General features: G+C 42.0%; 1 protein-coding gene across 1 annotated transcript in view; it reads left to right on the forward strand.

Moving 5' to 3' along the window:
- CREB3L2 (cAMP responsive element binding protein 3-like 2) overlaps nt 1-27,653 on the forward strand; it is a 126,139-nt gene that overhangs the window by 51,991 nt on the left and 46,495 nt on the right. Inside the window, exon 2 of the mRNA XM_008566124.1 lies at nt 17,264-17,480. Coding sequence (XP_008564346.1) covers nt 17,264-17,480 — 217 coding nt within the window. The remainder of the gene's footprint in view (nt 1-17,263; nt 17,481-27,653) is intronic.

The following is a 27,653-nucleotide window of genomic DNA, read 5'->3' on the forward strand; positions in this document are numbered from 1 at the left end:
GGGGGGGGGGGGGGGGGGGGGGGGGGGGGGGGGGGGGGGGGGGGGGGGGGGGGGGGGGGGGGGGGGGGGGGGGGGGGGGGGGGGGGGGGGGGGGGGGAGAGAGGAGAGAGAGAGGAGAGAGAGAGAAAGAGAGAGAGAGAGGAGAGAGAGATTTTTTCTGGTTTCTTCTTATAAAGACACTAATTTCATCATGAGGACCCCACCCTCCCTTGTGACAACATTGAAACGTAATTATTTCCCAAAGGCCCCATCATCAAATACCATCACATTGAGAGTTAGGGCTTCAACATATGAATTTTGGGGAGACACAATTCAGTCATCAGCACCTTATAACAAATTAAACACAAACATAGTGGCTTGAAACAACAACATTTATTATCTCACATTTTCCATGGGTTAGGAGTCTGGGCCTGGCTTAGCTGGATCCACTGCTCTGCTGAGGGTCTCATCAACCTGCAGTCAGGTATCCTCTGGGGCTGCAGTCTCATCTGAGGCTTGAGGTCCTCTCTCAGGCTCCCATGGTTGTAGGCAGAATTCAATTTTTTGTATCTGTAGCACTTATGGAAGCTTGCTTCTTCCAGGCCAACAGGCAGAAAATCTCTGATTTCTAGACCTTCTTTTAAAGGAATTACCTAATTGGGTCAGACCCACTCAGGAAAATCTCCCTTTTGATTAACTCAAAGTCAATTGAATTGGGACCTTAATAACATCTACAAAATTGCCTTTACCATAATGTAACATGGCACTCCCAGGAGCGCCATCTGTCATATTTGTATGTTGCACAGGCCACATTTAAGGAAAAGGGGTTACTCAGGGCATGCACAGTGGGAAGCAGGAATCTTGGGGATCATCTCAGAATTCAGCCTCTACAGTGGGTAAGAGAGAGTGAGTGGCCAGGGCTTGTCTATTTTCTCCATAAAAGCAGATAGATTTAGCAGACTGTAATTTGAGGCAGGGAGCAGCATTTGGAGTACAGAATCGAAAATATTATTTTAGCTGTTTGCAGCTGGTGGCCTCAAGTCTTGAAAGAAAATACCACTAAATACAATCTAAAGATAAAAGCTTAATTGTAGCAGATCAGGGTGGAGATTTTTTTTTTTAATTTATTTTTTATTTGCATATTCATTGTTACAAATCATACTTATTCTTTATGCCCCTTATCCAATCCCCCCTCCCCCTCAGGGTGGAAATTTGGATAAAAGAAAAAGTGTTACTGATAGGGCAATTGTTGGGAGATGTTTCAGAGCCCCCCCGCCCTGCTGGTGAGTAGGGGGTGAAAAAAGAGGAACTCATGTTTGGGGTTTGAGATTATATTGCATACAGAGTTCCTGACTGAAGCCATTTTTTGAAAACGAACCCTGCAAGTTCACCTGCACTTAGCCATACTTGTTAAACAAAGGCCCCATTGTTTTAAGTCCTAGTTACTCTCAACATGGGAGACAAAATGTTCATGTAACATTTAAAGGGTCAGAGGAAAAAAAAATTTATGATTTGGAGTATTATTGTCCCACAGAGTGGTCTGTCTTTTAAGCCTGCACCTACCAATGGGTTATTTTTTTTTTTAACAGGAACGAAATGTAGAATATCTGTTTTCTGGGCAGAAAATTTTGTCTCTCATCAGTTATCTTCGCTGTTGTTTGTTCCCTGAGGACTATTTAAAGCAGTTCTCACTTAATTTGATTAAATGGAGTCTGTTTTAAACAAATGCTTTTTTCTTTTATTATAAACTCATAGGTTTTCATTGTAGAAAATACAGGCAAGAAGAATAAAAACACATACCTGTTATATTATGGAGAAGTGCTGTCAACATTTTGCCATATATCTGTTCATACATTTCTGCATTCCAACATTTATAGTCAATTTTCTACTTCATAATTGAAACTATAGTGAATTTTGTTTTTGTAATCTATTTTTTATTTAGATAAATACTGTAGACATTTTTATATATTTACAAGTAGCTTTTTATAATTGCATTTTTTTTTTCCTTTTTGTCTTTTTTTGTGTCCGGCAACGGATCGCAACCCTCAGTGTCGCGCCCGTACCGGACCGGGACCGGCAACGGGATCGCAACCCTCGGTGCTGCGCCCGCACCTCACTCAGCCAGTGAGCGGGAACTGGTCTGTATGTGGGATCCGAACCCTCGGCGGGAGCACCACCGCGCTCCCAAGCGGCACACTGTAGCAGTGCGCCACCAGGCCGGCCCTATAATTGCATTTTTAATAGCTACTTAAATATACCTTAATTTGTTAAAGCAATCTTGGGTATGGGCTATTTTAAATCTCATAGAGATAGGTGGATAGCAGTTCAGGGTTATCCAGCTCGGATCCGAGAACTGGCTTTCATGACTGTGGTCCTCCTCCTGCTTTCGCTCAGTGCTCTCATGTTCATTGATACAGAACTTGCCACTTGCAAAGGCAAAACTTGTGCTTTATGTTACTTTTTCCCTGCTTGGTTCCCAAGGCTACTTGTAGAGTTTTTAAATACCTCTTTTGTGCACTAGAAGCCCCGATAAACAAACCACTTTGTTGAGACTGGGAGTATTAGCACTGGCACAATTTCCTTAATTTTACAGTGCATGGCAGACATCACGAGGCAGCGAGGTGGTCCAGTTGCACCTTAGTTCTACACACTAAGCTCTGTGTACAGCTTTGTGAATTGCTGTTTTCTTCCCCTTTCCCTTCTAAATGGGCTGCTGGTGGCAAACATGTGTTTAAACAAAGGTGAGCAAAGGATTAGTTTAAAGCCAAACTTTAAGTTAGTTAGAAGTTTATTTAACCTATTAGAAACCCGAGCTTTGCAAATGTGAAGAGTATTAGGACGAATGGGGAAAGGGGCACTTGGTGGGTTGTTAGGCGGTGGAGAGAGTACAATTCAATGACAGAGTCGGTCATCATGAGAACTTTTTGATGTCATGCTGTATTTCATGTGAATAATGAAAACAGACCCACAGAAAGAACCCATAGTAACATCACTCCCTCATGATTCAGGCAAGTCAACATTTTAAAAGTTCACTTTTTTGGCTTTTAGAAATATCTGGTGGCATTTTTGGTTGTTGTTATGATGGGGAGGGGGATGCTAGTAGCGTTTAGTGCCCAGGGGCCCTGTAATGTGCAGGACGATCCTGATCAAAGAAGAATCATGTTACCTAAAATACCAACGTGGTCTGGCTGAGCACCTCTAACCATTTCAGCACTTTTTGGTTTCTTCTGAGGAACGGAGCAGAAAACATGAAATTATGGCCCTGAATTTTTCTGGAGTTTCCTAGAAATTGTCTATCTCCCCATTTTTCATAGAGGTTCTGCAAAGCTAAGGCTAGAAGGATATTGGCCCATGGAAGGGGTGTGGGTCAGGGGAAGGTTGTACAACACGTTGTAAGTCTGATATTTCTCTTCGTCTATACTTGGCCTTCACAAGTTGAGTCATTTTTCTTGATAAAAACCAGTCTCATTGTTTGTCTTATAGACCAGCTGTTGAAAGGGCGGAAATCATCCAATACTGTCCAGCTGTTAGCTCAGCCATCCTCAGGGGAACGAACTCTTTGCCAAAAGAGTCTCATAAAAGGCCAGAGTGAGGGAGTTGCAGGGAACATTGACTCAGGCTTAAGATTTGTTTACAGACTATTTTATCCCCTTAGGTGTGTGTGGAAGCAAAAGCCACCTACGTCACAACTGGTCCCAGAATGTCAGAGCTGCAGGGTGCCTGGGAAACCATCTGTTCCCACCCTTACATTTTATATTCTGAGAAAAGAGACCCAGAAAAGTTCAATGACTTGCTTGTGGTTACAGAACCAGGTAGTGACAGAACTAGGTCCAAACCCCAAGCCTTTTGATTCCAAATAAAGCATTCTTTGTACTATACCAGCAGCTACCTGTCAGACTTTTTATATCATTTATTAATGAAGTCTTGCTGACTTCCTTTCTAAATATTCCTCCACCCCCACCAAGGCATTGCATCGTTTTACATTCAAACCTTATGTACTTTCTGAGACCATTGGCTTCATGGATAGCAGAAAAGAATCTTTTATGACCAAAAGGCAAATGCTCCCTATTTGTGATGTAGTAAGCAGTTATCCACCATTGTTCAATCATGAAAAAAATTCAGAAGCATTGCTCTTCATTGTCTTTTGGGAGAAAAATACTTGATTAAGCTGTTTGGTAATGAGTTTTAACATATGGTGGTTTGCATGTATTTTCCAGAGACACTCTGCAGAATGTCTTCTGTTTGCTTGTTCTCATAACACCCTGCTGAGATCACTAGATTTCATTTATGGTCTTTCTTAGAAAGAGAATATTATGGCCTCTTTTTTGCTTTCCTTAGACATTCTCCAACTCTACCAAGGTCAAACTGAGAGGAATAAGACTGTAGCTAGATGACAGAGGATATCCACCTGCTGGCAAAAGCACTTAGGGGATGCCTTTTAGAGTACCTGGACCCTACTTCCAGAGAAAGAGTAGAGAACCTGAAAAATATCCATCTGTTGGGAAAGATTTGGCTGGCTACTGCTTAGAATCAAGGTAAAGAATCTTTGAACATGCCCAAGATGTTTTCCCAACCAAGTTGCTCTGTTTTGCTCCTTTTCTGCTGGTGCCCTGTCATGAACTCGTAATGTCCCTGTGGGTGGTGATCTCATTCTTCATACTAGCTTAGGTTGGGTCTTCTGGGTCTATTTTGTCAGCACTGCCACCAAAGCAAGAATTTGGTAATTCAGTTTAGCTCTGACTGGTTCCCTTATAAAAGTTTGAGTGAGAGGATTGCATAAAAATTATAATTGCTGGCTAAAATGAAAGGGCACTGAAGTAACAAGTGGATGTGGTCAAGGAGTTTTTGATGATCTGTCGGGGAGTCGCAGAGAATGAGAGTGATGCTTTGAGACTGGAGCCTGGTTTTCAGATGGGAAAAAGATTTACCAATTTTGATTGATGGATTGAACCTTGAGCCCCTTGATAAGCAAATGGACAAACTAGAATCTCGTATGAGTTCACTAAGAAACAAATGGTGTTTTATGAACGTCATCATTTTCTATAGTGTTAAGAGACTGAAAAAGGAGATTTTGTAATTGGTTGGGTATTTGATGAGATTAAGGGAGTACTGATGATTTCCTTAAGTCAAATAATGGTATTGTAGATGTGTTTGTTTAAGAGTCCTTTTCTTTTAGACACACAACCATAAATAGTCACAGATAAAATAATGTAATATCCAGAATTTGCTCCAAAATAATTTGTGTACAGTGTTGTGTGATTGAGAGCTGTGGTGGGTATATAGATGAATAGAATCAGCTCTGAGTTGACAATTTCTGAAGTTGACGGATGGTACATGGGGGTTCATTACATATATACTATTCTATCTACTTTTACATATGTTTAGCATTTGCCATAGCAAAAAAAGCTGTTAATAATGTTCTACATGTGTATACACTAATATGTAAAGATATTTGTGACATATTAAGTGAAAAGAGCAAGTTTTGAAAAGTTGTGGAAAGCAGAATGTACTTCTAAAAATTTAGATATATATGCAAATAAAAACCAAAAGGTAAACCAGTGATTTTGAGTTAAAAAAAAAAAGAAAAACAGACTGATAGATAGAGAAATGCTTAATAATTGTCCTAATTTTAGCAAGCCATGTAAAAAGACCAAAAACAAACCAGCTAATATTTATTAAGCTCTTATTATGTGAAAGGAACCATTTTCCCCCCCTCTGGTGGCTGGCAGGTGTGGGGTTAACCATTCTAAGTGAATAGAGAATCATCAAATTCTGCTTCTTTTTGGAGTGGTGGTGGTGGTTTAGTGTACCTTAATTTTACGTCAGCCTCTTTGTTTACGTGATGGAGCTTGCTTTTACAGTCTCTCTTGTTTCTAGTAGTGTGACTGGAGTCACTGGCTTAGCTTGGAGCTGGCAGTGTGGGGTAACAGACAGCTAACAGGTAGATCTTCACTCTCCACTGCCCCAAGACACTCTGTCCTGAGCAGGCTGGTAAGCTCTTAGAGTCTGGTAGCCGTTGGAGATAGAAGAAGAGTCTGTCCCTCAGTTGGCTGAATTTATAAGAGGAAGGAACATGTGGGAGCTGGCAGTGAGTGGCCACTGTGCTCCCTTATTTGTCAGTGCGACCTGGCTGGCCAGGACGGAGCCGAGAAATACTCATGTGGATGACATGGTTTTCTTAACCAGTTTTCACTTACTGGAGGACCATGTTATGTCTGGATTAGACTATCTGTGAATTCATTCTTCACTATAATTTTGAAAGTCAGATTGTATTCCTAATTTTCAGATGGGGTAGAATGCATGAGTGATTTGACCAAGGTTACTGCTAATAATTACAGAGCCAATTCGGAATATATGTCTTCTGACTCATGAGTCCAGTGAATGAAACACTGCTTCAGATGGCTAAGACCTCCCCACCTCCCCCGGGGTGTTTCAGCAAGCTGTCATTCCAGAGAGGCGGGGGTGTATGGGTGAGGTCTGACAGGAGGAGCCAAAGTGGCCGTAAGCCACAACATGCCTGGGTCTCCTGGTTTGATGACCTGTGGGATTCCTGTTGCTTTTATCTGGGGGCGAGGGGCACGTCCTGGCAGTGAGTCACTCCCTGTTCATTTAAACAAGGCAGATCTTCCTTGTCCTTCTAAAGCACTTTCCCTTTCCCCCAGTGTTGCACTCGAGGGATGAGATTATCTCAGTAATGCTTATCACATGTTTGGCTCATAAATAAAGCATAGGTTTCTAGGAAGCATGCATGCTATTTATTTTTTTCCCGGCAAGCTTCATGACTCCTTTAGTTTTTCATAGCTGACATCTTTGGCTTTGGATCTTGACTTGGAGGCAGAATTGTTCTGTTGCAAAATGTATCTCCTATTCAGGGAATCCCATGGGGGTAGCCTGAAAGACCCTTTTGAGTCGCCTATTTGATGATCCTTATGTTTATTTATTTATTTATTTATTTTTTTTGTCTTTTGTCTTTTTTCCGTGTCCGGCAACGGATCGCAACCCTCAATGTTGCTCCCGTACCGGACCGGGGACCGGCAACGGGATGGGATCGCAAGCCTCGGTGTTGCTCCTGCGCCTCGCTCAGCCAGTGAGCGGGAGCCGGTCTGTACGTGGGATCCGAACCCTCGGACGGGAGGGCCACCGCGCTTCCCAAGCGGCGCACTATCCAGTGCGCCACCGGGCCGGCCCAATGATCCTTATGTTTAGTTACCAGTTCTCTTGCCAAAGAGTCAGTGAAGAGTTCAACCCTCAACTTTTTTGATTTTGTGTACCACTTTGGACCTCAGTTTTAACAAATCAGAATGACCAGGTGGGACCAGATGATTTCCAGCATTTCTTCAAGCTTCACTAGTGTCTATGATTTGGAGCCTGCTGTCATAATCCTAAGTTTTTCTGGTATGGCAAAATACTAGATTTTAGTTCTTTTAGGGTATGGTAAATTAGTATCTTAGCTTTTGTCTTCACTGAAGGATATGAGGGAATGTTCTGGGTGTTCCCTGGTGGGGTAAAGACCCAAATGTTGATAATGGACAGTATGTGCTGGGAGGGAGGGAATAGGCGTGCTTTCTGTTTAAGAGAGTGCAGGGAACCAGAGAGGAGAAACTTATGGCTGCAGAGACAGCAGGAAATCCAATTAGAAGAGACCAAAAAAGCATGCAAATTTACTTTTCTAATGAGAACATAAAAGATTTGAGAACTGCAAATCGAAGGATAAAGGACAGAAGAAGGGGTATCAACAAACAACAACCGGGAAGTGACATTTTAGGGAATTTAACTGGGAGATGGTGAATAAGAAATGTAAGTCTATTTTAACTCTAGCTCTGGGGAGTTTGGGTTTAGACTGAGTTGTGTTGGAGGCTCTTAAGTGTGGGAGGTTAAAAGGAAACATTTTGTTGGCCATGGCATGTAAGATAGACCAGGCAGAAAGCCCTGCTAGGTTGCCAATGGTCCTGTGCGTCCGAGACTGGCGGTAGAGTCTAGGCTTAGGGACAAACGTGGAGAAAGAGCTGCTGCTGTCAGCATCTCACATCTCTGTAGCTCCCACCATGGATGGAGAGAACCCAATTGCAGAGTCTGTGCTGCCTCGGCCTTGGATGGTTGGCTCGATCATGCTTTTGAAGGTCTTTCATTTGTTGGTGAGATTTAGCTGTTTGTTGTGGCAGAAGGAAGAGTCAAGAGAAGGACTCAGAGATGGTCAGAGTTTCTCAAAACAAATCAGAGAGAACTTCATCTGACATGGGTATTTCTGGAACAGCTCTGCCTACTCTGAAAGGATCCGAGGGATTTTCTCCTGCAATATGAGGAGATTGCCCTGCTCTCAGGCCCAAGTTAAAATTCAAAAAGCATTTTTTTTTTAAAAAACAAAAACATTAGGAATTTGAGCTCTGAGTTCTCAGTGTTAGTGATTGAGAGGCAGTGAGTGGAAACTGCCCTACTGCACTCTACTCCACATCTCTACCCTCTGGATAATTCTTGATCTTGTAAAGATCACATACAATAATGGTGCGCAAGTGTTTGTCATATGTAAAGTGCACGGAATATGGAAGGGGATATTATAATTTCTTGCCAGTATTTTTATTCCTGTGGCGACTGTTTGGATACCATTGGGCCATGGAAGGAGAGGCCCTCTACTGAGCTAGAGACTAGTTTGGGTTCAGAAAGAACTAAGAAGTGCATTTTGCGGGCATTTGCAGCTGTATGTGTAAATGAGCCAAGAAGTAGGCAGATTGAATTTCTTTGTACTCGCTGACTCTGAATCTCTTAGCTTTCTTTTGCCAGCAGGAGCCACCTATGGGGTGTTTCTCCCTTAATCTCATTAACCAATTTGTTTGTGTTATGGGTAGACATTCTTAAAATAAACAATTGATTTTTTTCACATCAGATTCTAGGAAGAACTGCTATAGGCATTTGGAGAAAGTGTACCATTACTTGTTTGAATGGTGGAAAATTATGTAGTTTAAAAGGAATTAGTGCATGACCATTGAAGCAAATATCATGTAAAAATTTATATTTACATAATAAATAAGTGAGGGGTGACTTTTAAAAATAGGCTTTATGTTTTAGAGCTGTTTGAGGTTCACAGTGAAATTGAGCAGAGATTTCCTACAGACCTCCTACCCTCACACATGCTTAGCCTCCCCCATGATGAGCATCCCCCACCAGAGTGGTGAATTTGTTACAATTGATGAATTTACATTGACACATTATTATCACCCAAAGTCCATAGTTTATATTAGATTTTGTATATTCTGTGAGTTTGGACAAATGTGTAATAATACACATTCACCATTATAATATCATACAGAGTAGTTTCACTGACCTAAAAATCCTCTGTGCTCTGCCTACTCATCTCTCCTCCTCCATGTGACTCCTTTTAGCAAACGTACAACATACCCTACCAGTGCATTCATATAATAGGATTCCTTTCCATAGCATCTCCCAAAGCCTTCAGAATTTGATTAATCTTTTTCACATATTTCTTTCACAAAAAAAAGGCATATCTGGATACTACCAACCGAAGTATGTATGTTTTGTAATTGGGCTCTTTAAAAAACAATTTCTGTAACTGCTGGTGAGATTTCAGTAAAGCAAATATCACTGCACCAAAAAAAACCCCCCCAGAACAACCCCTGTAAAACCCAAAACCTCTTGTGTAATATAAAGTTTCAAGCTCAGCCCCAATTTTTTATTTAGAGAAATAGATAATATCCCTAAATTGTAGTACCAGAAAAGAATTGGGTACTCTTGAAATTTCAACATAGTGGGGTTTGACTTGTGAGCCGTTTTTTTCTGGTGACTTTGACAGGTCGCCTTTTTTCTCCTGGATGGCGTGTGGCCCTTTTCTGTCTGGTGTGTGCAAGGTCCTTGTGTAAGAACCATCAGGTTTAAGGTGCTTCTCCTTGAAGGCAGGTGCCTGGGGGAGCCCCTTCTCTTCTTGCAAAGAGAGTGGGAACAGCAGCCTGGAGGACAGCAGAGCCCTGGGGCAGCTCCTCCCACCCTCAGGCAAACTGTGTTTTGCTGAAGGAAAGCCTTGGTTTCTAAAGTGAATTCAAGGTGTGTCCTTTAAATCACTTCTTGTGGGAGCTGTCAGCTTGCCCCCACCACCTTCCCTACGTCTGTGGCTCTAGTCTTTGGAGTGTTCTGTGCTCTAGGCAAGGCTCCTAGCTGCAATTTTTAAGTGTAAAGCCTTCTTCCCCTGCCTGCCTGAAAACGATCCTTTCAGCCAGAGGCAGGCAAGCAAAGGCGTCTCCTTTCCCAGGCAGCAGGACTGGAGAATAGGATGTTTGGGGAGTGCAGCGGCAGAACCCAGCTGGTTTTGGTTGGGACTCTCCCTGCCAGCCAGCAGGGTCCTGCCTTCTGAACCCATTACCCACTGCGCCCGCCCATCTCACTGCCCCAGGGCAGAGGTTACAGGGGCGAATCTAAACAAACCCATGAAGCAGAAAGAGGGCATTTCCCCTTCTCTTTTCCCCAAGCTGGAAAACTTTTGTAGCTCCATTTTATGTTGCCTGCAACATTTCAGAAAATGGTAGGGTGCTATAGCTGAATAGCTTGTTAGCAATGACCTGTATGTTTTCGTGTGTTATTGCCACTATCTCTGCTGGCAGTGTTTAACCCAGGGTCCACGCAACCCCCCTCTCCTACCCACTGGCAGACTTTGGGCAGGGGGATTGGGGGGTGGCTCCTGAAATCGTGGGCCAGTTTGTGTGCATATGGCTGGCTGTGTGCATTTCTCAGGCAGGATGGTCCAGAGTATTCCTTAGATTCTCAAAGAGTCCACGAATCAAAAAAAGGTGATAAACTATCGATCAAGTCTAAAGTTCACTCCATCACTCCCCCTCCAACACACACGCACACACACACACACACACACACACACACGCACACACACACACACACACGCACACACACACACACACACGCACACACACACACACACACACACACACACAGTTTTATAGGTAAAGAAACTGGGTTGGGAAAATGTGGAGTGACAGCCATTGAAGCACAGGGCGGGGACTAGAACTCAAGTCCTTATTCTGTCCAGTCCGACCCTTTCTGTTAGCCTGTGCACAAAAGAGCCTTGTTGGGTTGACTACAGGACACAAAACTGCTTTAGAACATGTTCTATGAGCACTTGGGGTGACGGGCATAGGACATACATTCTGGATAACTCATTCTGCACCTCAGGACAGTCTTGTCTTTGTAAGACTGACCTCTGTTCATCTTTCTCCCACCCCCTCGCCTTGCTCAGAGAAACTGCTCACTGTGTTTGTTGAATGAGTGAACCTTAGCAGTGAGGAGGACAGCTTAGGAAGCTCTAAGGAAGACAGCTTAGTAGCTTTATGCATCAGGTTATTTGAGCTCAAGAATTAGGAATCCTTCATTTTCCTCTCACCTTATTCCCCTTTCCACACCTCCATGACCTCAGTTCTTAGGGCAATTGTTGGCAGCAGGAGGTGGCCCAGATCATAAACCACTCCTTCTTTGAAAGCTACTTTGACAGTTCATCAGTGACTAGCAAACACAAGTGTAAATGCTTCAGAGCCATGGTAGCTTTTTTTTTTTTTCTTTTTTATAAAATAAGTAATTCTTGTAAGGTTAACAGTTTCTCCTAATTTATCTGATATTTGAATTTGGATATACTTTTAAAACATTTAATGGCACTTATAATTGTTGGGAGCCTAGGCTCTAATTCAGATTTATTTTCTGTCTCATTAAGGAATTGTAGTATGATAATAGATCCAAACGAGATAGTTGTTGAGTGCACGTGATGTGTACTCTGGGCTAGGCTCAGAGGGGAATGGGTAAAAAGGTATACATCTGGATCATAGAGTTTATAAGTCCTCATGATAAAGTATTTAAGTAAGTTGGCAATGAATGGAATGTAAAAGAAATGTAGAAACGTGTTAAATTAAGAGATACTTATTTGAAGGGCTGTAGTTGTTCAGGGAAGTGAATGATCAACTCAAGCTGCGACGGTTTAGGACGATTTTATAAGAGAAATAGATTCGTTCTGTCTTACGTAGTTTCCTGATGGGTAAAGAGGAAAATTAAAGGATGTTCTATGAAGAACAGTGTGAAAAGCTGGCGTGCAAGTAGAAAATGCCAACATTTTGGTTTTAATTGTTAGGTTTTTTTAAAGAGCTTTTAAAAAGATCGCTATGCCAGCGAAGAGTTAGGTGCATTACATGCATTATTTAGTTTAATTCTCACAGCAGGAGGCGGTGCTATGATTAACTTCACTTTACAGAGGGAAGAAACCCAAGTTTGGAGGATGGAAGTGTCTTTGCACAGTTAGGATCTGAGATTCAAATTCAGGGCTGTCTGGCTCCAAAGCTATATAGCCACGATGTCATACTGAGACCATTAGGATTGGAATGAAAGTATCGTGTATAAGAATAAAGGAAGAAGACTATATAGGATGTTGGGGCCAGGTTGGAAGATAGAAACGCAAGGTCTTTAGCTAATGGCAAGATAAGACCTTGACACAAATTCTTAAAGGAAATCACCAAGTGTCTTCATAAAATTGGGTGAGGAACACTCATTTCATGAGGCAGGGGTTTAACCCTGTCAAGAGGTTTCTTCCAACCCAGAGATTATATGAGGTTACTTTGAAGCCTTTGGTAGAAACCTGCATTAAGGGCGAATAGATATCTCCATCTTATTGCTGATGTACCGCAGAGTGAGGCCTGGAACCATTCTGATTAACACACCCCTGGCATGTTTCTACACTCCTAATGTGGAGGACTGTGTGTTCACAGTGGGTGGACTGTCTGTGAGTCTGTCTCTGCCTAGCTTTCGAGGCTGGCTCTGATGAGGCGGCATGCTGTGGTAGAAGTGCTTGGCATGTGGAACTGGCTGGATTTGGGATGGGATCTCAATTCCACCTTTCGAAGCTGCACAACCCTGTGCAAAGTACCTAACTATCCTGAGCCCCAGTTTTCTCATCTATAAATGGGGATGTGCCTACCTTGTAGGAAAGCGCCTGGATCATTTTCTGAAAATTTAATATGTCAAGCACTTAGTCCATTAGATGGCCTAGCACCTAATCCTGTCAACATTGTCATCAACGATCATTAGTATCATGTTTTTTATACTTGTTAGAACCTTTCCATGCAGTTGGATCATGAGACTTAATTACCTCTTTCCTAGGAGAAACAATGTGGGCAAATTCAGTCGATTTGAAATAAGAGGACCCTAGTTCAAGGTCTCTCAATAGGTGACTGAGATCTTGGACGTTGGGGTTAAATCCAACCTCACAGGATTGTTGTGAGCATCGAGTGAGGAAAAGGCTATGGAAGTACTTTGTGAATCCATAAAGCTTGATTTAAAACATTAGGCTGAGTGGTAAAATGATATTATGCCATTGTCTTTGAAAGAACCAAATAACACTTCATAACCCTTTGGTTCACATGGGTAGTACTTTGCTAAAGTGTTTGCAGGGTCCAGAAAGGCTTCCTCTTTGAGGCTCACTTTGCTCCTTTCTCTGGCTTTTGGCCTCCAGGACTATAAATGCCCTCCCTGACTGTCTGGCATTAACGATGGGCTGATTCTGCACCAGCAAGGGGATGTTGACCTGTCTACTGATCCCTGGAGCCCACAGCTGCCAAGGAGACCCAGCTGGAGCTAATTTGCTAGGCTGAGTCATAGCATCTGGTTGGGACTGGTTGAGCATATCTTTTCAATCACAGGTATCTCCCTGAACCTATGCAGTGCTCACCACTTTGCTAAGTTCCTAGGTATGGGTGGGTGGTTTAGGTACATTGAGGCTTCTGAGGATGTTCTTTTTCCAGTGCGGAGGTTGTGATAATGCACTTGATGATAACTGTGAATTCTTCAGGACTGCCTGTCATTAGGGTTAAATTGTTTTCCGACAGGAATAATTACTACATAGTCCAAAGTAAGGGAAGTTCAGGGAAGGTTAGCAGAGTTAGAGAAGGTTTATTATTGGTTATCCAGGGGATGTTCATGAAAACATTCATTAGTGCTGCTCAGGAGAAAGAAAACAGAGTGTCAGCAGAGTAGCCTGACCTGGGCAACTTCCATGGAAAAGCACTGGCAATCAAAGAGAGCCTTGCCTCAGTATAGAATGGGATTCCAGAGCTTTAGCAGGGACAGCACAGCTGGCCAGAGTTGACATTGTAGTTCAGGGGACAGAATTGTGGTTTGAAAGTGCAGAGATTCTGTGAGTTCAACTCCTGCGTTTGCATTTTACATTCTGTGTTCTTTCTTTTTTTGTTACCTTAATTTTGGCTTTGGAAAGAACTCTGTCAAACAGTGGCAGAATATTCACCATCGGGCAAACAGTAAACTTGTCCTTGGGGAGTTACTTTGGGAATCAGACGCTGACATCAGGCTATTGTATAATCAGGAAATCTGGTTCTGATCTTAGCCTTGCTGCTGTTCTGCTGCCCAGAGTGTGGGCCGTGGACTAGCAACATTACCTGGGAATTGGCTAGAAATGCAGAATGTTGGGCCCCCCCCAGACCTGTGAATCAGAATTTATGTCTTAAGATCCCCAGGTAATTCATAACTGCATAGAAGTTTGAGTTTATAGAAGTATTTTCTTCCTGAGTTTACCTAACTAGTAAACTCAGGAAAGGCATGGGCTTTTTCTGTCTTACTATTTTGTATCCCCAGTGCCTATCTAAAGTTTAACACATGGTAGCTCAGAATCCTGAATATTCCTCTCACCCTGGGCATATCTGAACTTCTAGGAACTTTCTGAACTTCTAGGGACTTGATTATAAAGTGGTACAGAGAATGGGGTGGTAGGTAGAAATGGAGTCAACCTTCAGAGGTTGAAAAACCCAAGTGAGCACAGGTGGCAATGGTGGTTTCTGTATAGATGCCTTTGACCTGCCGTCAGACTCTCTGAGGATGGGTCATAGAATCTGTATGTTTTCAAAAGTACCCTTTATGTTTGAGAATATTTATTACAATATCACACATCATACAAAACCTTTAAATATTCCTCAAGAGGAAATGGATGAATACAATGGAATACAATTCAGAAGCTTAAATGAATGAAATAGAGCTACATGTATAAACATGAATAAATCTAAAAAAAATGTTTTTGGTAGAAGGAAGTTGCAGAAGGATGTATGTGGTAGGCTGCTATTTATTTAAAGTTTAAAAGAATCATATGTAATGGAAACATGCATATGTAGTAAAAGCATAATGTCCTGGATTGGACTGATAAACACAAGTTCTTGCTAGTGGTTACCTTTGAGAGGGACGAGGGAGAATAGATGGGAGCTTTAACAGTCCCTTCATGTTTTATTTCTTAAGAAAAGGAGGAAGAAAGAAGCAAAAGGAAAAAAAGATTGCATACGCAAACATGTAAAAAGAAGATTTTTTAAAAGGAATGAATACATAATTGTTCACAATATATATAATTTTTCTGAATCCTTAAAATATTTCCTTATAAAATGACTAACACAGAACTCCTCCGGTAATTGTGATGCAGGCAGTTGGCATGTGGGATTATTGCCTTAGATTCTCCTAAGGACCTTCCAGTTCTAAATGTGTTTGTGCTCAGAGAACTCTTCCAGCCACCTTCTCTTGTTCCCATTGACAACCAGGCCTATTAGGTCGCAGCCAAGGCCTGCAGCTACCCTGCATTCTGTCCCGATGAGACACAGCCATTTCCCGTGTCTGTGATGCCAGTGAAACCCACCCTTCTAACTCTTTAGGGACCTGGGCTGCAGGGGCCTCCTGTCTGTCTGTCTGCTTCTCTCCTTCATTGAAGGAGATGTTCTGTCTTACGACTACCCTAATCGTAAAGCTCTAGCTCTAGGGGCATCTCTCACCTTCTCTTCCTGCATTTATTTTCATAACATCTTCACTAATGCTTCAGTTTAGTGGTGAGACTTAGTTGTCCATGTGAAGCCCAAGGATTTTCAGGGCCTACCCTAAGTCTCACCATGTGTAAGCAGTTCTCTTATTGCTGTGTCAGCTTTTATAACTTCCTCTGTATACCAGAAGTGTCTCTAAAGTTTAACTGGTAAGCATGACACCTTTTGGTCTGTGATACAGGGAATGTTAAGGAGACAAGTGGCTCTAGCAGCTGGTGTCAAAGTGGACTTTTACTTTTATTTCATTTTATTATTTCTAATATATTCCATAGCAGTGATTCTAAACCAAGGGACATTTTTTCTCCTGGGGACATTTGGCAGGGTCTGGAAACATTTTTGATTTCACAGTGGGGGCTGCTACTGGCATCTAGTAGGTAAGGCAAGGATGCTGTTGAATATTCTACAATGCACAGGACAATCCCTCTACCCCCTTCGCAAAGAATTATCTAGTCCAAAATGTCAGTAGTGCTGAGGTTGAGATATCCTGCTCCACAGATCCTCATACCATGAATATACCCCTATCAAAGAGGGGGAGTGGAGGGGCTTCCGCTTCCTCAGAGGTGGGTAGTGGAACGAGGGACATAAGAATCCAAGGGAGTACATATATATAGACAATTCCTTTAACACCTCCATCGTGCGGTGGGGACCAGGAAGTTCATGGTGTTGGAGATGGAAGATGGGAAGAGATTAAGGAGATTAAGGAAAAACTGGAAAGAAAGTCCTAGGCAGTGAGGAGAATAGAGAGAAGCTACCTCTAATGCCTTTGAATCTGGCACCTTACTATAAATTGCACCCTTATATTATAGAAACACAGGAGAGCTTATTTAAAAATATTACCAGTGCAAAACATGGTAGGTCGTGACAGTAATGACCCCCATGAGTCATGCCATCCACTGTCCACACTCATCTGCAATGGGATTCTGCCATTCTTCTTGTCAAGAGGTGCCTTTTATTTTCCCACCCTGTGATTCTGGGCCGGTCTTGTTCCTTGCCTTGACCAGAAGAATGTGGAGGGAGTGATGTGTGACTTCTGAGGCCATTCAGCTTTGGTTTTCTCCCTTGTGAGACATTTCTGCCATCATGTGAGGAAGCCTAACCTGATCTAGCCTCCTCGAGGAAAAGACCTGGGTGTCCGGCTGTCCCAGCCCAGCCCAGCCCCCAGCCAACCTCCCAGCTCAATGCAACTGTGTCAGATGAAATCAGCCTGCCCACCCAGCCAACCCACGGAGTAGTGAAAATTAGAAATTGTGGTTATGTTAAGCCACTGGACATTGGGGTGGTTCGCTACACAGCAGTAGATTACTGGACACTGAATGCAAGTGATTCTGTGTAAAGCAGGGGTGATGTATTTGCCTTAGAGTGTAGGTGTAAATATCAGATCGTGGTTAAGAGAAATTGAGTTCTTCCTCCTTTGTTTCTTGTAGCACTTCTCAGAACTTCTGGATGAGTTTTCGCAGAATGTCTTGGGTCAGCTCCTGAATGACCCTTTCCTCTCCGAGAAGAGTGTGTCGATGGAGGTGGAGCCATCACCGACCTCCCCAGCACCTCTCATCCAGGCTGAGCACAGCTACTCCCTGTGCGAGGAGCCTCGGGTCCAGTCACCGTTCACACACATGACCACCAGCGACAGCTTCAATGACGGTAAACCTAGAGCAGGGGAAACACCCGGGACCTTGGCACCTTTGATTGCAAACTCCTTGAGGGTGTGGGCCTTGTGTCATATTATTGTCAGCACCCACATTAGCCAAATACCTACTGTGTGGAAGGCCTTGTGCTTGGGCTGGGGGGAAATGCAAAGAGGCATAGGACACATTTCTCTACACTAGGCCATATCCCTGGGAACTTGCTATAACTGAATGATAGTAATTACTTTCTTTGACCCTGGGGCTTGGGCAGCAAACATCCTTTTGCAAATCAGGCTGGCCTATCTGTTGACCTGAGCATTTTTCTCCCCACTCCTTATACCATGGTACACATGGCAGCATCTTTTGAAGGTGGCTGTTTACAGAACAGGTTTCTTCCTGCTTCCTTTTGGTTAAAGGCAAATGCCTATATCTATATCTTGAATAAGGCATTAGCTTTGTGGGGGAACCCCTCCTCCAAAGGGGCTCCTAGATCCACTACTAGCCTCTAAAAGAACCAGCTCTTGGACCAGTAAAACATTATATCTCGGGGCAAAAAATGTTGTGGGTTTTTAAATTTTCCATCTTAGATATATTCTTCCTTTAAATAGAATTACACTAATCAGCAGCTCAGGAAATTTGGCCTTATATCCTCGGTAAAGGGACTGCCCCAATCTGTTAGTGGATTCCTTCTTGGCTGGAGCCTGATCTTCATGCTCAGATTTTTTCCTGATGAGAGTTTAGGTGCACGATGCCTTGATCCTTCTTCTCTGTAGCTGGTCAACTTTCTCTGCCTTAGATCAGGAGAATGGGGTGAGGAGGAGCCTCCTAGAAATGGGGGAAGAAGTAGAACTAGAATAATTTAAGAATATGGAGTCATTGTGAGGGTAAACTGAGATGTGTTTGAAGGTCTCAGGACAATGTCTACCACGTAGCATCTCAGCACATCAGTTTCTTCTTTTGTTCCACTGCGTTTTTCTCCTTCTGTCGTCGTCGTGGCTGTTTGTCTTGTCTTCTTTTTTCCCTCTTCTCCTCCTCCTCTTCCCTTTCCTTCTCCTCTTCCCCTCCTTCTGCTTCGGATTCTGTTTCTTCTCCTCCTCTTTCTCTTTATTCTCTCCCCTCCTCCTGCTCCTCCAACTTCTTATTTAAATGGCTTTCAGGAATGGCCTCAGTTAAGATGCAGGAATGTGGTCTTTGTTACGACTAAATATTCCTCATTTGTATCACTACATGGAGAACTATAGGAGTCTGCCTTCTTCCAGGTTCCAGCTTAGATGCGTCTTTGCAAGACCCTGCCTTCGTTTTATTAAGAGTGGACTTTAGCATTAGGTGACTGATTAGCCTAAATGACCATTAAGGTTTTTTCTAGCCCTGAGGTCCTGTGTGGGGATGGCTCTTTTTATCTGCCTTTGCTCCTGCTTTTTCACTGCTTTCCCTATAATGTTGCCACAATTCCTTTGATGCCTCTATTTCAAGCTTTTCTTCCTTTGTGGAAGTCACTCCCAGTACCTCTTGTATTAGTTGTCTATTGCTGTGTGACAAATCTCCCTCCAAATAATGGCTTAAAACAATAGTAATCATTTATTACCTCTCGTGATTTCTGTGGATAAGTAGTTTAGGAGTGTCTCACCTATGTGGTTTTGGTTCAGGATCCTTCATGAGTTTGATATCAGATGTTGGCTGATGCTACTGTCACTAAAGACTTTTCCAGGGTTAGAGGATCTCCTTCCAGAGTGGCTCAGGCACACAGCTGGCAGGTCAATGCTGGCTATTTGGCTGCTCTCCATGTGGGTCTCTCTGCGGGCTGCCTGTGTGTGACCACCGCATGGCAGCTGACTTCCCCAAAGGTGCGGGACCCACACAGTGACTTAGCCGTGTCACACAGGGCGGGACTGATTCATTGTGGTAGGGACTACAGGATGTGAACTGGGGGCTGTCTTGGAAGCTCACTATCACACTCCTCACAAGGGTGTCTGTAAAGTCACATTCTTCCATGTCTGAACTCCTTCATCCCATGTATCAGTGCCTTACAGTGCTGCCATTCATTCACCGAGTGGTTCTTGAGTTTACATGCAAGTCACTGAAGGAAATAGGAAGAAAAAAACGTGTACATTGCTCTCACAGATCTTACTGGGTTGGGAAAATTAGAAGGGTATGCAACTGATTATAAAAGTGTTGAACACAGCTAATGGTAGTGGGTAAGGTTATGTGCTCTGCAGTCAGACCTTGTTTCAGATTTTACTTTACCACTGACTAGATGTGGGTAAATTACTTAACTTGTCCAAGCCACGGTTTCCTCATGTGTAAAACTAGGTTAATAACAGCATCTATTATATGTCTTGTTGTGAGGATTAAGTATGATAATATATTTCAATGCCTAGCTCAGGGCCTAATTGATAGTAAGGATATTGTTCATAGCTGCTGTTACAATTACCATTATTTAAAACCAAGAGCTGTAAGAAGATGAAGACTTGGGTGTTCAAGAAGGCTTTGTAGAGGATTTCCCAATTTTCCAACCTGTGTTCTACAATGAAATGCAATAGTGGGTACTTAAGCTGCTAAGTACCCACTATTAAATTTTAACTTATTAGTAGATTATTCTATTTTTGTTAGTTTGTTCTTCATATGTCAGTTAGACTTAGTGAATCTGCCTTAGATTATAATCCCCTAGAGGGCAGAGACTAACTGCAAAACAGGAGGAGCTAGTTTCTTAGGACCAATGAATGGGATTGTTTCTTTAGATAGTAGTTAGAATACTTATAAAGTCAACACTCAAAGAAGTTATGTGGGATGAAGGTATAAAAAGTTTCAAGAAGACTGTTAGATACTCACTTTTGTTCATATTAGTTCCCTATTACAGAATTTCAAATGGCTCTCCCTTGTTCTCTGAAATGAAGCTGACCTCATAAGCATGCTTTTGAGGGCCTATGGGGGCTGGTGCTGCCTTCCTTTCCCACCATATGTCTTATTGCTCCCTGTCCATATGGCTCTAGCATGGGCTTTTCCACTCCACGCCTTTTCTTCCACTCCTGTCTCAACTTGGAGTGGTCATTGCCTTCTCTGTGCCTTCAGCTGCACTAGTCAAATCCCTGCCTCCCTCTCAAGACTCAACTCAACATCACCCAACATCTGACTCTCCCATATGGATTTCTCACCTTTCACCATGTTTCCATAATACATTCCGGCCGTTTGCACAGGGACTACTGTAGTTGACCTTATATTTCAGTCATCTGTTTATTTGCCAGTTCTCTCCTATATTTTGAGCTGACTGAGGGTAAGTATAATTCTGTGTCCCTGGCACCATTTTTAAAAATTTATTCCATAGCTATTTATTAAGTACCTAGCTTGTAGATGGCGATCAGTGATATACAGAAAAATAAATCAGAAAAAGGCAGAGGGAGTTGCTGGGGAAGGAGGGGAGAGTTGGAATTTTAAATGAAATAGGGCAGAGCTTACGTTGTAGGTGACATTTGAGCAAAGATGAGCAGAAGAGGAGGGAAAGAAACAGGTGTATGTCTCAGGAAGAGGCTTCTAGGCAGAGGAAATAGAATAGAATGATACCTATATTGCATTAGAATAGAGTGATACCTATATTGTATTAAGACAGTTAATACCTATGGAGGAGCCAGCCATTCAGCAGCCTTGCTGTTCTAGAATGTATGGTTGGAGATGGCCCAAACAAGCTAGGCAGACTAATTTTTCCCTTCAATTCCACATATGTCTATTGTATACTGCCTTAGATACTTGTGGGACAAAACAGTAAAGCTTAGATCCTGCCTCTAAGAAGCTTAGAGTCTAGTGAAAATGCTGTGTGCTCAAATACTTTATGAGGCAGGATGTGAACAATGTCCCAAGAGGAAATTAAACTGTAGCAGTTCCAAGGAGAAAGAGCACACCCATTAAAGACTACAGAAAAAGGTGCATGAACGAGGCAGAATTTCAGCTGGGCCTTGGAGCGCTGCACAGAATTAATACAGTGGAGATGGTTGGAGGGAAGCAGATGGAGAGCAGAGTTCTAGGACAAACAAGAGTTATAGTGAAATGATTGCAAATAAGCAGATTTCCAAAAGTTCAGGGCTCCTTTGTCTCCTGTGATGACACTTTTATTCTTTTTTGGCTCTAATCAATTTAAATACAACATAAAGAACTCATGGTGCCACCTATGGTAATCGCTTAGTATGGAGAGAAATTATCAGTAGATCTTTTCCAGGAAGCCTTTTTTATCATGAGACCAAAGCACACACCATTCAGTTCCCCCACTTGGTACCTTGTGCTATTTATAGATCTGATGTTGTAACAGGCTGTGCTGGTAATTTGCTGAGAACAGGTACAGTGGGTCAGATATATTTTGCAAAGGGTTTCTGATCCACAGTTCGTCTTTGTTGACATAGCAGTGTTTCTTTGAGTAAAATCCACTTTCTCTCTTCCGGCTACAGCACTTGTGGAAGTAGGGACAACAAGCATGGGACAGTAACTGAGATGTGTGTAATCTAAGTTAAGCAGCATGGACGAATGGATGGGGAACTTGCCCAGCGAAGCTTTGTCTAGATCTGGCTTCGGTTATTTTTCTGAGTTTTGTGGATGGGCAAATGTTGGGAACAGAATTATTTTATTCATTTGAACCCCAATTTGCATCTTCCTTGTGGGGGGGTGGGTGGGAGGATCAATCCATAAGGATCCCTCCCAAGTCCAGGGGCTCTGTCAAAGTAGAAAGCCACTCTGATGGAGAAAGGTGAAAGCACTCTGTGCTTTAGGCAGGATATAATTATGTAGCATTTAAAGGCAGCTGTTTGCATTAAATTTAATATTCTTTATCTCTTGCATGCTGATAATAGCCTAAGCAAAACTAGGAGTCGTTGTTTCTAGTGATGGATGGCAAGTGAGTATTTCATTATAGCTGAGAAAGCCAGTGATTCAGATCCTTGTCCAAGTTTACTTAGGTTAAATAAAATTCTTCTGTAATTGCTTCTAAGCCTGAAAAAAAGTGATAAGACACACCGTTAAGTAGAGGCTCTCTCCTAGTTTTAGAATTTTTCTCGTTCTTTTTCTCACTCTTCCTCTCCCTTCCCCTCTTTCCTTCTCTCTCCCACCATAACTCTTCTTTCTTTCCCTCCTCCTAACTTTCCCTTCTTCCTTCCTCTTCCTGCCTGAACTCCAGGGCAATTACCTTGGGCAAATGTAGATGTTCTTATCCTCTCGTTCTATCGTTCTATCATGGGCCTTTGATGGACTGTGTGTTCCTAAAACTGCATACAAATTTTGGGCTGTATACATTTGTTAATTTTTATGGTGAGAGCCTTTATGACTTTTTTTTAGATTTTCAAGAGTCTGTGACTGAAAAAAGGTTAGGAAACACTGGTCTAAGATTACATAGGAGTCATCTGTTTCAGGGCTGACTTTGACTGTGGCCTTCTCTGAGACACTAGAGAACTCCATGTGGCTCAGTGACCACAGGAGCCAGTCCTAGGAATGTGGGTTCACCCTTCCAACCACCAGAAAGACATCCTGCATCCAGCTCATTCATTTCTCCCCATGATTAAGGCTGCTAACCAGATGCTAAACAGGGTTTTCTGTTCTACCAAAAAAAATAAAAAGAAAAAAAAAGTGAGGAGGTTAAAAGAGATAAGCAGAAACATCCCAGAAAATGTGTTTGTGGCTATTTTTATGCTTTGAGGAATAAAAGCTTTTATTTGCATGACCAAGTTTTGCACCTCACCACATGGAGGTTATCTTTATGAATTACTATATTTTAGTCATGTTCCTTCGTAATTAAATTGGGAATTGGGATGCTAGATAGGCACTCGCTTTGTTCTTTAATTTTAGTGTTCTTCCTAAAGAAAAAACTTCGTAGTGCTGGACTAGGGCTGTTCAGCGAGAACAAGACAAGGTCCCTGTCCTCCAAGATGATGTAAGAATAAAGTTTAAAAAAAAATACATCAACAGAACTTACCATAAAATACTAATATAGAAGTGATCTAATACCGTATTTTGCACCATGCTACAAGTCAAGGTAACTTTATTTAGGGTGGAATAAGGGACTGGCTATTCCAGGTCTACAGAGGGTGGGCCAGAAACGCAAGTAATAATTATCTTCCCTCTGATGAGTGTAGTTGGCTTCTAGGGCTGGCGGGGGCAAGGCATGGCTGGATAGGCTGGCTTAGAATACCCTAAATTTATGGAGCTGTTTTCACAGGTGGGAATGAAAACAATAGTTTTCACCCTGGAAGAGGGCAAGGACTTGGGGTTTGATCACTGCGTGATGGGAAGCAGGGCCTGAGGAAAGTCGGATGGCGTGTTTGTGAGATTAGAAGACGCTGACAGTGTGAGATCAGGGGAGGTGTGTGCGGATCTAGTGATCCAGGGAGAAATGGAAAGTGTCTGATGTAACGGCAAAGAGAAAATGGATTTTGAGATTTGATGAAACCTGCAGTAGGGTTAGCACAGAATGGAGGATGCTGAGAAAAGGGCAGAGGAGAGACAGAGTGACTTAGGGTTCTGGTTTGCTGTGTTAAAGAGATCCAGAAGTCGACGTGCTCCAAGGAAGTGGGACCTGAAAGAGAGTCAGAGATAAGATGAGTACCTGTGTCTTCACTGCATTTAATTTGAGCTACTGAAAAGAGGATCAGTCTGAATCATCTTAGACAGGATAGACTCAGGTAGAAAAGGAAAATGTGTTCGTCATCTTTCTACAGAGAAATTGGGTCCTCTGCCATGGGTGGGCTAAAGAAAGAACCCGATTGTGGTTGGGTAGGACAAGCAGACAAACAGGTGTGCTCTGAGATCTGAAGCTTGGGCTTGTCATATATGCTTTTTTTGCTGTTCATCAGCTTTTTTTGGTATTAGCTTTTACTTTTTTTTTTTCCAAACAGGTAAAAAAGATAATGATGCTTCCCTCTTCAAAAAAAGAAAGAAAGAAAAAAAAGGTGAAATAATGACTCCTTTTTCTGTCTAGTTATTGCAGTGCTAGAATAGTATAAGAAAGCAATGTTTACATTTATCTAGCAATTAGAATTACTTTGGATATTCATGAACGAGAGCCATATCTTTGAAGAAGAAAACAGTATGTGTGAGAGTTTTGTGTGTATGTGCTTCCTAAATAAATATTTTGAAATCAGTCATTTGTTCCACAGATATTTATTTAATTCATACTCTAAACACAGTATCCTACAAGAGAACTTGAGATGCTAAAAGCAGAACAGTTATTGTGTACAGTGCTTAATTTCTGGAGTCAAATTGCCTGGATTTGAATCTGGGTTTGTCACTTACCAATAGAGTCATCTTGGGTAAGTTGCTTAACTCTTGTGTTTCTCTTTCCTGATCTTTAAAGTGGGAATAATAATACTTACCTCACACCATTGTTGTAGGGATTAAGTGAATTAATACTTATGAAGCACTTAGAACAGTGCCTGTCAATTAGTAAGCACTGAATAAATATTAGGTATTATTGTTATTGTCTTTACATGGATTACTGAATAATTAAATACGTAATTTACAAATGGGCACAATGAGAATGACAGGAGACAGGGAAAGAGGTTCTGTACACAAAAGTACAGAAAGAACACGGAGTAAGGGAGGTAACTGAGAGAAATTGTGTTGATTCCAGAAGTCCATCGAATGCATGAGAACCTTTAGAACAGTGACTGGCATATAATAAGCACTAAAAATATTTTAGCTATTGTTCATTGGTCTTACACTGGGATTCTTCATCTTGGGAACATTGGATTAGAGGTCTGAATAAAGTAAGGTGAGAAGTAAAGAAAGAACTGTATTGCACCTTTTGCAGTGGCTAATTATGGACTCACAATAATGTTAATTGAAGAATAATCGCTCTTGGCTAGAGAGCTATTTAATCATTGGTCTGTTGAAAAGCAGTGTAGTAGGGTGTTAAAGAGCACAGGCTGTGGAGCTAGTTTGCCTGAGTATGAATCCCGGGTCTGCTGTATACCAGCTGTGTAACTTTGGGTGAGTTATTTGACCTCTTAGTCCTTGTCTATAATATGGGGGTGATGGCGATACATACCCCACATAGCTACTCTCAGGATTAAATTAATTAACGTATGTAAAGCACTCAGTACAATACCTGGCACATCGCAAATACTCATAGTTAAGTGTTTGCTATTTTTTATTGTTATCAACGCCTCTTTATGCCATTCAACACTGAAAGTTATTTCAGGGTTAAGATACTCAGGAAGGGGATCATGGGCAGACAGCCCCCTGTGTTGCATTCAGACATGTAGTGGGCTGTAGTTTAACATGGATCTGACGCAGTCAACTAAATTCTTGCCCCTCCTTGCAGCTTCCGGAACCCAGCCTTAGCATTTTTCCTTCAAGAGATTTTTATGTCGAAAATTGGTCAAAATTTGTCAACTCCTTTGATAATTTTCAGAAGACCAATACAAATCAAATGCTGAAGGATATAGATGTCATACTCATTTAATTTACAAAAGTTTTCTTTACACTTTAGACATGTTATATAAATAGTAAATGTATGTATGAGTATGTATATATGTTTTTATCATATAGGTGGCATGTGACCCACATGATTTCTCTTTTAAAGGATATATGTCCATCCTCTTCCTATACATTTGTATATGTATGTATATATGTATATGAAATTTATTTATAAAGATACTGCCAACTCCCAGTTTAGGGTTTAATCTTTTTTTTTTTTTTTTTCCTTTCCCAGGGATCAGTGTCTGTTCAGTGCAGTTATCTGTGCAGTACATATGGAAATGATTGAGGATCTGCTTTGATCTGTGTCATTTTTAGTCTCTCTGTCCACCTGACGCTTTGGTAATCGTGGCTGCTCACCCCATTTCTCCTGGCTGCTCCGTTTTGCCCTTGGGTGTGAAGGACTTGCTCCTCACCACGACACGGTGGCTTGCTTTTCTTCCTTGCTGATAGCTGAGTGGGGTGATGCTGAGGAAATGTGCCACTTGCGTCTGACCTTTGACAGGAAGCTGTTTAAATAAAATCGGATGACACGGGGGTTTTCTTACTTTCCACAGTAGGCGCTCCTAAACTTATCAGAAGATGTTTTTATTTGAGCTGAAACTTAAAAGGCACATAAGACCAATTTAGAAGAAAAAACTTTTTCACTCAATATCTGAGCTTGAGGTTTTAGAAATTAGAGGGTATAAAGCGTCTCCTATCTCTTGCTTTTGTAGTTTAGCCAACAACTCAGACATCCAAGGATAATTCCATTTCTAAGCCATGGTGGTCCTTCTGATCTTTTCCCCAATAAAATAAAACTACAAAAATAAGGCCACGTAGAAAAATTATAGTACACATCGTACTCATTCACTTTTACTCTATCCTTTGTTAACCCCTACCTCATAGGTTACATTTGTCATTTGTTTTCTGTCTGATTTGCTATTTCCATGGAAGGGACAGAGTATAAGCCAACACCCAATAATTCAGAATGAAGGCTCTTTTCTCTAATTTCAACTGCCACTGGAATGTTGTTCTCACCAAACTACTTATTGGCTGGCTTTCTTCATCTGAAGTCATTTATTTTATGATGTAACTGGTAGGTCTAATCAGCCAATCTACAAATATTTATTGATATGATTCACAGTTGATGGTTCCAAATTCACTCATTTGGAAATGAGTGCAGTTATTCTGTTGCAATATATTCTGATGTAATGGATTTAATTTCTTGTTTATACATTCCGCTATATTGTATCAGCTAGCTGTGTTGCTGCACAACAAACCATCCCAAAACTTGGTAGTTTTAAGAGCAGTCATTTATTATTATAGCTCACATGTCTCTTCCTTGATGGGGGTTGGCTGATGTATGTGGGGGTCAGTTGAGTGATTCTGCTGATTTCAACAGTATTCACTCACATCTCTCATGTCCCCTGAGTGTTGACTGATCTTGGCCAAATTCATCTGGGGGTGGCTTGATCTCTGTGTCTGTTATCCTTCTCCTGGGATCAGTAGATTGTCCTGGCACATCCTTCTCATGGTGATGGCAAAACTATAAGAGCACAAGTCCTGTCGTGTAGGTGCATTTTGAGACTCTACTTGTGTTAAGAAGCTAATATGTCAATGGCTAAATTGAATCACATAGCCAAGCCAGGGTGGGCATTAGCCCACAGTGAGAAGGCAGTGAAAAACTACATGGCCAAAAAACAAACAAACAAACAAAAACTACGTGGCAAAGGGTGTGGATGGAGGGAGAGTGAAGACC

Source organism: Galeopterus variegatus, unplaced genomic scaffold (genome assembly GCF_000696425.1).
Source record: "Galeopterus variegatus unplaced genomic scaffold, G_variegatus-3.0.2 Scaffold223, whole genome shotgun sequence".
Classification (NCBI taxonomy): Eukaryota; Metazoa; Chordata; class Mammalia; order Dermoptera; family Cynocephalidae; genus Galeopterus; species Galeopterus variegatus.